The 13,633-nt window shown below is 38.8% G+C and overlaps 1 protein-coding gene across 1 annotated transcript; it reads right to left on the bottom strand.

Annotated features, from left to right (window-relative positions):
* Positions 1 to 12,590: 12,590 nt before the first annotated feature.
* On the bottom strand, positions 12,591 to 13,340 carry LOC141027038 (protein FAR1-RELATED SEQUENCE 5-like). Its single transcript, XM_073503957.1, has one exon. The coding sequence runs from the start codon at positions 13,338 to 13,340 to the stop codon at positions 12,591 to 12,593; it is 750 nt and encodes a 249-aa protein (XP_073360058.1).
* Positions 13,341 to 13,633: the final 293 nt, after the last annotated feature.

Below are 13,633 nucleotides of genomic sequence, written 5' to 3'. Positions count from 1 at the left end.
GTAGAACCTAGTATTGCTATGGTTAAAGGTCTCTTGGTCGATAATATTGATTGACATGTTATTTATTTCTATGATGAAGCTGCTAGAACTGCCAAACCCGATACTAAAGATAAGAACAAGCCTGTTTTTGGCATGCCTGTTGTCTCTGTTAAAATAGGAGATCATTGCTATCATGGTCTATGTGATTTGGGTGGTAGTGTGAGTGCTATTCATTTTACCTTATACCAAGAAATTAGGAATGATATAGCACCAGCTGAAATACAGGATATTGGTGTTACTATTAAACTTGCTAATAGAGATACTATCTCACCACTTGGGATTGTTAGAGATGTTGAAGTCTTGTGTGGGAAAATAAAATACCCTACTGATTTTCTAGTTCTTGGTTCCCCACAAGATGACTTTTGTCCCATAATATTTGGTAGACCTTTCTTGAACACTGTTAATGCTAAGATAGATTGCCATAAAGAAATGGTAAGTGTTAATTTTGGTGATGTGTCTCATGAGTTTAATTTATCTAAGTTTCGTAAACAACATCATAGTAAAGAATTACCCAGTAAGTATGAAATAATTGGTCTTGCTTCTATTGCCGTACCTCCTACTGATCCACTAGAACAATATTAGCTAGACCATGAAAATTATATGCACTTGCGTGAGAGAAATGAAATAGATAGAATATTCTTTGAATAACGGCCTATCCTTAAACACAATTTGCCTATTGAAACTCTAGGAGGTCCTCCTCCCCCTAAAGGTGATCCTGTGTTTGAATTAAAGCAATTGATTGACACTTTGAAGTATGTTAGGACCGACAATATATCGACCAGAGGGGGGTTAATAGGAGATTCAAAAATTATTTTGAATGTTTTGAACTGATCCCAGACACAGCAGCGGAAATAAGGTACGGTACAACAGACCCAAGTCAATCTTCATCTTCAGAAGCATATTCTTCGATGAAAGAAGTGATAACATTATGAGCTTGGGAAATCATGGGTTTAACTACGATAAGAGTAACACAACATGCAAACAAATGCAAAAGAATAAGGAACACCATGATACGATTGGTGTGAGATATGCAATGAAATGAGATATGATAGATAACTCAAGTGAATGACAATAGAGACATATGAGAAGGTAAAACTACACTAAATGATAATGATCAAATAAACTATCGACACAGAGCATGAATGTAAACTACTGAAGGAATTGCAGTAAGGTAGATTTAACCAGTGGTGCTCGATGGCGACAGAGAGATTTGGTAGACAAGTTCACCCTTCTGCCAAAGGGCTACGTCTGGTTGGAGGGGCTGTGACTTAACACGGAAGATAAACTCTCTTCACCCTATTCTCCTTCAACTAGAAGCTGATCAGACTTCAGTTGATTTCACTCGTGGTAGATCCTTGTCGGCGATCTCCAAACCTTCGACCTTCGCGATCCACAATCACTCTTGGTTGCTGAAGATCTAGCTCGGTGAATACAACAACTCTTCAACACTCGAGCGAAAACCTATCTGTCTAGAGAGTGTGCAGCTCTCAAGAGTGCTACTTCTTGATCTTTCATTGGTGTTTCCCTTGAAGAGGAAAAGGGTGATGCAACAAAGTAGAGATAAGTATTTCCCTCTGTTGAGAACCAAGGTATCAATCCAGTAGGAGGAACAAGCAAGTCTCCAATAGATGCACCTACACAAACAATCAAACACTTGCACCCAACGTGATAAAGGGATTGTTAATCCCTTCACGGTTACTTGCAAGGATGAGATCTAATAAAGATAGATATAAACGATAACTAAAAGGTAAAATAAACTAAATATAAATAAATTGCAGCAAGGTATTTTTAGGTTTTTGGTTTTATAGATCTGAAAATATATGATGGAAAATAGACCCGGGGCTATAGGTTTCACTAGAGGCTTCTCTCTTGAAAGAAAACATATGGTGGGTGAACAAATTACTTGCACATTGAGGTGCACCATCACCCTTATTATGTGAGCACAAATCAGGCCATTGATCTCAAAGTAGTGCCAGCTTGATACGTCCATTTTGCATCATGTTTCGTTGCTATTATTTATAATATTTTATCCATAATAATGCTTTTTGGTGTAATTCTAATGCCTTTTCTCTCATAATTTACAAGGAACACACCAAGAGGGAGAATTCTGGCAGTTGGAAATCCGGACCTGGAAAAGCTACGTCATGTCACCTATTTTGCACAACTCCAAATGAGCTGAAACTTTACGGAGAATTTTTATGAATTAGTTGAGGAATATTGGAGCCAATAAACACCAGAGGGGGGCCACCAGGTGGGCACAACCCACCTGGGCGCGCCAGGCACGCCCTGGTGGGTTGTGGCCTCCTCGGCCCACCTCTGGTGCCCATCATTTGGTATATAAGTCATTTTGACCTACAAAAAATAAGGAGGAGGCTTTCGGGATGAAGCGCCGCCATCTCGAGGTAGAACTTGGGCAGGAGCACTTTTGCCCTCCGGCGGAGCGATTCCGTCGGTGGAACTTCCCTCCCGGAGGGGGAAATCATCGTCATCATCATCACCAACAACTCTCCCATCTTGGGGAGGGAAATCTCCATCAACATCTTCACCAGCACCATCTCATCTCAAACCCTAGTTCATCTCTTGTATTCAATCTTGTTACCGGAACTATAGATTGTTGCTAGGGGGTGACTAGTAGTGTTGATTACATCTTGTAGTTGGTTACTATATGGTTTATTTGGTGGAAGATTATATGTTCAGATCCATTATGCATATTAATACCCCTCTGATATTGAGCATGTTTATTGTTTGTGAGTAGTTACCTTTGTTCTTGAGGTCACGGGATAAATCATGTTGCAAGTAATTATGTGAATTTGATATGTGTTCGATATTTTGATGGTATGTATGTTGTGATTCCCTTAGTGTTGTCATGTGAACGTCAACTACATGACACTTCACCATATTTGGGACTAAGGGAATGCATTGTGGAGTATTAAATAGATGGTGGGTTGCGAGAGTGACAAAAACTTAAACCCCAGTTTATGCACTATTCCGTAAGGGACCGATTGGATCCTAGAGTTTAATGCTATGGTTAGAATTTATTCTTAATACTTTTCTCGTAGTTACAGATGCTTGCGGGAGGGTTAATCATAAGTAGGAGGTTTGTTCAAGTAAGAACAACACCTAAGCACCGGTCCACCCACATATCAAATTATCAAAGTAGCGAACACAAATCAAACCAACATGATGAAAGTGACTAGATGAAATTCCCGTGTACCCTCAAGAACGCTTTGCTTATCATAAGAGACCGTTTTGGCCTGTCCTTTGCCTCAAAAGGATTGGGCTACCTTGCTGCATACTTTTTACTATTATCGTTACTTGCTCGTTACAAATTATATTGCTATCAAACTACTCGCTACTTACAATTTCAGCACTTGCAGACAATACCTTACTGAAAACTACTTGTCATTTCCTTCTTCTCCTCATTGGGTTTGACACTCTTACTTATCAAAAAGAGCTACAATTGATCCCCTATACTTGTGGGTCATCAAGGCTATTTTCTGGCGCTGTTGCCGGGGAGCAAAGCACCTTTGATAAGTGGAATTTGGTAAGGAAACATTTATATAGTGTGCTGAAATTTATTGTCACTTGTTACTATGGAAAACAATCCTTTAAGGGGTTTGTTCGAGGTATCTTCACCTCGTCCGGAACCACAATTAGCTACCCCTCAACCTACAGCACCTACTGAAAATATTGAATAAGAAATTCCTTCGGGTATGATAGAACAACTGCTAGCTAATCCTTATGCAGGAGATGGAACCGAACATCCTGATATGCACTTAATATATGTGGAACAAATTTGTGGATTGTTTAAGCTTGCAGGTTTACCCGGAGATGAGGTGATGAGAAAGGTTTTCCCTTTATATTTGAAGGGAAAAAGCATTGACATGGCATAGGCTATGCGATGATATTGGATCATGGAATTGGAATCGTTTGAAATTGGAATTCCACCAAAAAATTTATCCTATGCATCTAGTTCATCGTGATCGGAATTATATATATAATTTTTGGCCTTGTGAAGGAGAAAGTATCGCTCTAGCTTGGGGGAGGCTTAAGTCAATGTTATATTCATGCCCCAATCATGAGCTCTCAAGAGAAATTATTATCCAGAATTTTTATGCTCGGCTTTCTCGTAATGATCAAACCATGCTTGATACTTCTTGTGCTGGTTCTTTTATGAAGAAAACTATTGAATTCCGGTGTGATATTTTGGAAAGAATTAAACGCAACTCTGAAGATTGGGAACTCGACGAAGGTAAAGTGTCAGGTATAAAGCTTAAGTATGATTGTGTTAAATCTTTTATGGATACCGATGCTTTTCAAAAGTTTAGCACTAAATATGGACTTGACTCTGAGATAGTAGCCTCCTTTTGTGAATCATTTGCTACTCATGTTGAACTCCCTAAAGAGAAGTGGCTTAAATATCACCCACCTATTAAAGAAGAAATTAAAGAACCAGTACCAGTTAAAGAAGAAACTATACTTTATAATGTTGATCCAGTTGTTCCTACTGCTTATATTGAGAAACCTCCTTTTCCTGGTAGGGTAAAGGAACATGCTAAAGTTTCAACTGTGGTTAACAAAAGCTCTATTAGAACACCTAAACCAGATGAACAAATTAGAGTTGAACCTAATATTGCTATGGTTAAAGATCTCTTAGAAGAAGATGTGGATGGGCATGTTATCTACTTCTATGCAGAAGCTGCTAGAATTGCCAAACCCGAAAAAAGGGATAAAAATAGACTAGTTGTTGGCCTGCCGGTCATTTCAGTTAAAATAGGAGATCACTATTATCATGGTTTGTGTGACATGGGTGCTAGTGTGAGTGCTATCCCTTACAAGTTATATCAAGAAATTCTGGAAGACATAGCACCTACAGAGTTAGAAGACATAGATGTTACTATTAAACTTGCTAATAGAGACACCATATCACCTTGTGGGATTATTAGAGATGTCGAAGTCTTGTGTGGGAAAATAAAATATCCTACTGATTTTCTTGTTCTTGGTACCCCGCAAGATGTCTTCTGTCCCATTATTTTTGGTAGACCTTTCTTGAACACAATTAATGCTAAGATAGATTGCCAGAAACAAACTGTGGGTGTTAGCTTTGGTGATGAATCTCATGAGTTTAATTTTTCCAAGTTTAGTAGAAACCATCATGAAAAAGAATTCCTAGTAAGGATGAATTAATTGGTCTTGCTTCTATTGCTGTGCCACCTACTGATCCTTTAGAACAATATTTGCTAGACCATGAAAATGCTTTACATATGCATGAAAGAAATGAAATAGATAATATTTTCTTTGAACAACGTCCTGTACTTAAGCACAATTTGCCTATTGAAACTCTAGGAGGTCCTCCTCCACCTAAGGGTGATCCTATGTTTGAAATAAAACAATTGTCAGACACTTTGAAATATGCTTATCTTGATGAAAAGAAATATATCATGTTATTATCAGTGCTAACCTTTCAGAACATGAAGAAGAAAGATTATTGAAAGTTCTAAGGAAGCACCGAGCTGCTATTGGATATACTCTTGATGATTTAAAGGGCATTAGTCCCACTCTATGTCAGCAGAAAATTAATATGGAACCCGATGCTATACCAGTTGTTGATCATCAACGTCGACTAAATCCGAAGATGAAAGAGGTGGTAGGAACGGGAAATATTAAAACTTCTGGAAGCAGGTATAATCTATCCTATAGCTGATAGTAGATGGGTAAGTCCTCTTCATTGTGTCCCTAAGAAAGGAGGTATTACTGTTGTTCCTAATAATAAGAATGAACTTATTCCACAAAGAATTGTTACAGGCTATAGAATGGTAATTGATTTCAGAAAATTAAATAAAGCTACTAGAAAAGATCATTACCCTTTGCCTTTTATTGATCAAATGCTTGAAAGATTATCTAAGCACACACACTTTTGCTTCCTTGATGGATATTCTGTTTTTTCACAAATACCTGTATCACAACCTGATCAAGAAAAGACCACTTTTACTTGTCCTTTTGGAACCTATGCTTATAGACGTATGCCTTTTGGTTTATGTAATGCACCCTCTACCTTTCAAAGATGCATGATGGCTATATTATCTGACTTTTGTGAAAATATTGTTGAGGTTTTCATGGATGATTTCTCTGTTTATGGGAAGTCTTTTTATGATTGTTTAAGCAATCTTGATCGAGTTTTGCAGAGATATGAACAAACAAATCTTGTTTTGAATTGGGAGAAGTGCCACTTTATGGTTAATGAAGGCATTGTCTTGGGTCATAAAATTTCTGAAAAAGGTATTGAAGTGGACCAAGCTAAAGTTGATGCAATTGAGAAAATGCCATGTCCCAAGGACATCAAAGGTATTCGTAGTTTGCTAGGTCCTTCTGGTTTCTATAGGAGGTTTATTAAAGACTTTTCTAAAATTTCTAGGCCTCTTACTAATCTTTTGCAAAAGGATATTCCTTTTGTTTTTGATGATGATTGTCTGGAAGCCTTTGAAACACTCAAGAAAGCCTTAATTTCTGCACCTATTGTTCAACCACCTGATTGGAACTTGTCTTTTGAAATTATGTGTGATGCTAGTGATTATGCTGTTGGTGTTGTTCTAGGACAAAGAGTTGATAGGAAATTGAATGCTATTCATTATGCTAGTAAAATTCTAGACAGTGCTCAAAGAAATTATGCTACTACAGAAAAAGAATTCTTAGCAGTGGTGTTTGCTTGTGATAAGTTTAGACCTTATATTGTGGATTCTAAAGTAACTGTTCACACAGACCATGCTGCTATTAAATATCTTATGGAAAAGAAAGATGCTAAACCTAGACTTATTCGTTGGGTTCTCTTGTTACAAGAATTTGATTTGCACATTATTGATAGAAAGGGAGCAGAGAACCCCGTAGCTGATAATTTGTCTAAGCTTGAAAATTTGCTTGATGACCCACTACCTATTGATGATAGTTTTCCTGATGAGCAGTTAGCTGCAATAAATGTTTCTAAAGTACTCCTTGGTATGCTAACTATGCTAATTACATTGTTGCTAAATATTAACCACCTAGCTTTACATACCAACAAAAGAAAAAAAAATTCTTCTATGATTTAAGACATTACTTTTGGGATGACCCACATCTTTATAAATAAGGAGTAGATGGTATTATTAGACGTTGTGTACCTGAGCATGAACAGGGACAAATCCTACGGAAATGTCACTCCGAAGCTTATGGAGGGCATCATGCTAGAGATAGAACTGCTCACAAGGTATTGCAATCTGGATTTTATTGTCCTACTCTCTTCAAGGATGCCCGTAAGTTTGTCTCATCTTGTGATGAATTTCAAAGAATAGGTAATATCGGTAAGCGTCAAGAAATGCCTATGAATTATTCACTTGCTTTTGAACCATTTGATGTTTGGGGATTTGATTACATGGGACCTTTTCCTTCCTCTAATGGGTATACACATATTTTGGTTGCTGTTGATTATGTTACTAAATGGGTAGAAGCTATTCCAACCAATAGTGCTGATCACAACACCTCTATTAAAATGCTTAAGGAAGTTATTTTCCCAAGGTTTGGAGTCCCTAGATATTTAATGATTGATGGTGGTTCACACTTTATTCATGGTGCTTTCCGTAAAATGCTTGCCAAGTATGATGTTAACCATAGAATTGCATCACCTTATCATCCTCAATCTAGTGGTCAAGTTGAGCTTAGCAATAGAGAAATAAAATTAATTTTGCAAAAGAATGTCAATAGGTCCATGAAGAATTGGTCTAAGAAATTAGATGATGCACTTTGGGCTTATAGAACAGCATATAAAAATCCTATGGGTATGTCTCCTTCTAAAATGGTTTATGGAAAAGCTTGTCATTTGCCTCTTGAGTTAGAACATAAAGCATATTGTGCAGTTAAAGAACTCAACTATGACTTCAAACTTGCTGGTGAAAAGAGGTTATTTGATATAAGCTCATTAGATGAATGGAGAACCCAAGCATATGAAAATGCAAAGTTATTTAAAGAAAAAGTTAAAAGATGGCATGACAAAAGAATCCAAAAACGTGAGTTTAAAGTCAGAGAGTATGTTCTTTTGTACAACTCTCATTTCATATTCTTTGCAGGCAAACTCCTCTCAAAATGGGAAGGCCCCTATGTCATTGAGGAGGTTTGCCGATCTAGAGCCATCAAAATAAATAATTTCGAAGGCACTAACCTGAAAGTTGTCAACGAGCAACAAATAAAGCATTATATCTGAGGTACGCCTATTAATGTTGAAAGCCATATTGTCCAAACTTTGACACCGGAAGAGCACATAAAAGAGTCCTTCCAAAACACTCCAGAATCATCAAAATAAGGAGGTACGTAGTGCGGTAAGTAAACAGACTCAGAAAAATCTGCAAAAATATTTTTTGTCAGTTTTGGAATAATTGTGAATTTTAGAAATAAAGAAACTGCGAGGAAGCGTCCCCTGGTGGGCACAAGACACTAGGGCATGCCAGGCTTGCCTGGCGCGCCCAGGTGGGTTGTTCCCACCTGGGACACCTCCCGTACTCCGTTTTTCTTCCGTATGCTTGTCCTCCAAAATAAAAATTCTATGTATACTTCCTGAACCTGTTAACCACCGTATCACGGAGAAAATCCTGTGTTCTCTTTTCTTGCTATTTTTGGTCAGATTTAACAAGCTAAGCATCATGTCTTCCTGCTCCTCTAACCACATGGAAGAAGATCGAGACGAAGCGGGAGGAGCCTACGGACACCACCAAAGGGGAACTGAGTATCGGGTATGGGCATTCCCCTTGGCTTCCGCCAAGCTTGGGGGAGGTACCCCAGTATCGTATCACCCCACTATCTTTTGCTTTTACTTATCTCAGTTCAATCTTTTGCCTAGAAGAAATAAAGTTTAGTTCAACCCTTTCCTTCTTTGAGAGTTTGCTTAGTGATCTATCATTGTTATCGTGTGCAAGTTATATAATAAAGTTTAGTGTGAGTTTTTTCTTTCTTTGCTTTCATGTTGCAAATAAAGAAAAAGAGAAATAAGAAAGAAAGAAAGAAAAAGAGAAAGGAAATAAATAAAACAAAGGAAATAAATTAATATGATTATATACAAATCCTATGGTAGGTGATAGCACCACATAAGGAAAAGTATAAGTAAGAAAATTTTATTAGAGATTGACAAACATAGCATTAGTCAATGATGCAACTCATGAAAGAATCAATAAGGGAAGGGAAGATTCACATATAAATATACCATCCTAGAAGTCTTTTGTGATTGTGAGCCCTCATCAAAATATTATATGCCAAAATTGTTGACGTTGGACAAGGAAGACAACGTAATGGTTTAGATTTGTTTATATTCACATAGAAGTCATATTGTCATAGATCCTTCAACATGTGGTGCTTGCCCCTATCTTTGCTAGCCAAAAATTCCGCACTAAGTAGAGATACTACTTGTGCATCCAAAAACCCTTAAACCCAAATCTTTTTCAAGCATCCACCATACCTACCTAGGGATTGAACAAGATCCCTCAAGTAAGTTGTCATCGGTGCAAAAAGGCAATAAAAATTGCTTCTAAATATGTAAGATCATTTAGTGTAAGAGAAAATTGAGCGTTGTACAAACTTGGATGACAGAGAATAAAAGCGATAGACTGCATAATAAAGGTTGTCATCTTAAGGGGCAATACAACATGACGTTCTCTTGCACTAAGGGATTGAGCATGCAAATAAATAAGCGCATGGAAATCTCTGCTTCCCTCTACGAAGGGCCTATATTTTACTTCTATATATTTACTTTTATGCAAAGAGTCAAAGTTTTCCTTCTATTCCTTTTTATTTTCACTTTTGGCAAGCATCATGTGGTGAGGAAAGATCTAGGCACATATGTCCAGTTGAATATAGATAGCATGAGTTATTATTGTTGACATCACCCTTGAGGTGTGTATGTTGGGAGGCAAAACTATAAGCCCCTATCTTTCTATGTATCCGGTTGAAACGTTTTGCTCATGGGTACAAGGTGAGTGTTAGCAATCATAGAAGACTATATGATGGTTGAGTATGTGGACTTGCTTAAAAGGCTCTGACATGTGACTCTTCCTAAAAAGATGATGAATTGTAGTTGCATTATTGACTGAGAACATTGTTTGTTGGTTTCTAATAGAGTTTTTACTTTATACCTCGATCGTGTGATGAACTGTTACTTATTCATGAGAATTATATGATGCAAGTTCTATGATAAAAAGTCCTATGTTTAAATTTGTTGTTGTTATGATAATCAACATGATGCTTCTATGTCCGTATTTTGTTTTTATTGACACCTCTCTCTCAAAGCATGCATGTTTTTCGATTTCGGTTTTCGCTTGAGGACAAGCAAGGTCTAAGCTTGGGGTAGTTGATACGTCCATTTTGCATCATGTTTCCTTGCTATTATTTATAATTTTTTATCCATAATAATGCTTTTTGGAGTAATTCTAATGCCTTTTCTCTCATAATTTACAAGGAACACACCAAGACGGAGAATTCTGGCAGCTGGAAATCTGGACCTGGAAAAGCTACGTCGGGCCACCTATTATGCACAACTCCAAATGAGCTGAAACTTTACGGAGAATTTTTATGAATTATTTGAGGAATATTGGAGCCAATAAACACCAGAGGGGGCCACCAGGTGGGCACAACCCACCTGGGCACGCCCTAGTGGGTTGTGGCCTCCTCAGCCCAGCTCTGGTGCCCATCTTTTGGTATATAAGTCATTTTGACCTAGAAAAAATAAGGAGGAGGCTTTCGGGACGAAGCGCCGCCATCTCGAGGCGGAACTTGGGTAGGAGCACTTTTGCCCTCGGGCGGAGCGATTCCGCCGGTGGAACTTCCCTCTCGGAGGGGGAAATCATCGTCATCATCATCACCAACAACTCTCCCATCTTGGGGAGGGCAATCTCCATCAACATATTCACCAGCACCATCTCATCTCAAACCCTAGTTCATCTCCTGTATTCAATCTTGTTACCGGAACTATAGATTGGTTCTAGGGGGTGACTAGTAGTGTTGATTACATCTTGTATTTGATTAGTATATGGTTTATTTGGTGGAAGATTATATGTTCAGATCCATTATGCATATTAATACCCCTCTGATCTTGAGCATGTTTATTGTTTGTGAGTAGTTACCTTTGTTCTTGAGGTCACGGGATAAATCATGTTGGAAGTAATCATGTGAATTTGATATGTGTTCGATATTTTGATGGTATGTATGTTGTGATTCCCTTAGTGGTGTCATGTGAACGTCGACTACATGACACTTCACTATATTTGGGCCTAAGGGAATGCATTGTGGAGTAGTAAATAGATGGTGGGTTGCGAGAGTGACAGAAACTTAAACCCTAGTTTATGCACTATTCCGTAAGGGACCGATTGGATCCTAGAGTTTAATGCTATGGTTAGAATTTATTCTTAACACTTTTCTCGTAGTTGCGGATGCTTGCGGGAGGGTTAATCATAAGTAGGAGGTTTGTTCAAGTAAGAAGAGCACCTAAGAACCGGTCCACTCACATATCAAATTATCAAAGTAGCGAACACAAATCAAACCAACATGATGAAAGTGACTAGATGAAATTCCCGTGTACCCTCAAGAACGCTTTGCTTATCAGAAGAGACCGTTTTGGCCTGTCCTTTGCCTCAAAAGGATTGGTCTACCTTGCTGCATACTTGTTACTATTATCGTTACTTGCTCGTTACAAATTATCTTGCTATCAAACTACTCGCTACTTACAATTTCAGCACTTGCACACAATACCTTACTGAAAACTACTTGTCATTTCCTTCTGCTCCTCGTTGGGTTCGACACTCTTCCTTATCGAAAAGAGCTACAATTGATCCCCTATACTTGTGGGTCATCACTGCTATATTGAAACACCCCTTCATTCATCTCAACTTGCACATAACAGAGCTTTGGGTTCTCATAGAAGCTTGATGTGAGCTTGAACAGGAGGCCTTGCCCTTGGTACTCATTGTCCTGGTTGATAATGAAGCTAGTAGATGTAGCCACCTGTTTCTGAAACTTTCCAAAGACGTTACTTGTGTAGTAACCAGCAGCTTGGCGCGCAATATTGTACGTGCAACATCACAAAAATAAAACAAAGGTCACAAATCAGATCACACAAAGACTCAACCCATGATTTTTTTGTGTTTCTTGCTTTGGTATACTGAAACCGGCGTACCGAGAGTATAGTGGCGGAGCACTCGTTTCACCAGTGAAGCCGACATTATCCTCATGATCAAGCACCATTTCCTGGCACATTTCAGATTGTTGCACAAACCTCCAAATAGAATCAGTTGGACGAACCAGTGTCTTGAAATATGAGTTGAGCCCTTGGATCTGACTGTTGTGCTCGTGAACGGGAAGAATTTTTTGAAGTACGCTGGAGCCCACATGTGCCTTGTACGCCACATGTTCTTCAAGTGTTTGTTTTCAGCCACTTCGAAACAGTGCAACATGTGCTTCCATGTTTCCTCAAATTCCTCATCGGTTTCTGATTGATTGATACAAGTGTAAAACACATCTACAAATGCCTCATATCTGCTCAGCTACCTCCCCAATTTAGAACGTGCGTTGCTAAACACATGGAACTTGCAACACCTATGGCAAATGTTTGGGAACACCTGCTCAATAGTTGTTGCCATTGATTGGTCCTGGTCGATCATTATGTTGGTTGGATGCTCGATATCCATTGCAACCATCCACTGCTCAAACACCCACCTAAATGTTTCAGTTGTCTCATCCTGCAACAAGGCACATCCGAGAGCAATGGTTTGAAGGTGGTTGTTGACCCCAACTATAGGTGAAAAAGGCATGTTGTATCTATTGGTGCAGAAGGTTGTATCGAAGAATACACAGTCTTTATAATTCGGGTACAATAGCCTTGTTCTCCCATCAACCCACAATAATGCAGTCACGGAGTTTGTGGCAGGATATTTTTGCTTCGCAAAGAAATACTCTGGATTCTCGGCCTTCCTCCCCTCAAAGTACTTGACTGTCATATCCATGTCTCGGAATGTTATCGCTTGCCAGATCTTTGCACGTTCATTCGAAACATCTCTCTTCAGATACGGGAGTATCCTGGTGTCACCTCCATGGACCCTACCAAGCACACCCATGCAATCTGAAGTGGACAGGTTGACATCATGCAACGTCAGCAAGAGTTGGTAATCCTCGGTAGGTATCTTGCAGTGTGAGCGGTAGTACCTAACACGCTCCGGTTGTTCCATCAGTGGATGTGTATGCTCTACAACAAAGAAAGTCATGGTCCATCTCTCATTCCTAAGACCAACAATCATGACGGAGCATTCTGTTCTTCTGACGTGTTCTTGTTACATCCATTCTAGCACTAGGCTTCCTGCTGGAGTTGCTTTTTTCTGTTGCAATGCTCTGTGAGGTGCAACTTGTTTCCGCTTTATCGGGCTTTCGAGCATGCACACACCCAAAGACCCCCTTTATCATTATTGCATCCTCTTTCTTTTGGCCCCTGTTCTGGGTGTACTTTGTAGAAGATATATGTGTTCCAAACACCAACTTGAAGGCATAGTCATTGCAGAATGTCTGGACATCCTCAATTGTGTCAAACACCATG

The sequence above is a fragment of the Aegilops tauschii genome, chromosome 7 (assembly GCF_002575655.3).
Source record: "Aegilops tauschii subsp. strangulata cultivar AL8/78 chromosome 7, Aet v6.0, whole genome shotgun sequence".
Classification (NCBI taxonomy): Eukaryota; Viridiplantae; Streptophyta; class Magnoliopsida; order Poales; family Poaceae; genus Aegilops; species Aegilops tauschii.
This window is presented reverse-complemented; position numbering and strand designations above follow the sequence as displayed.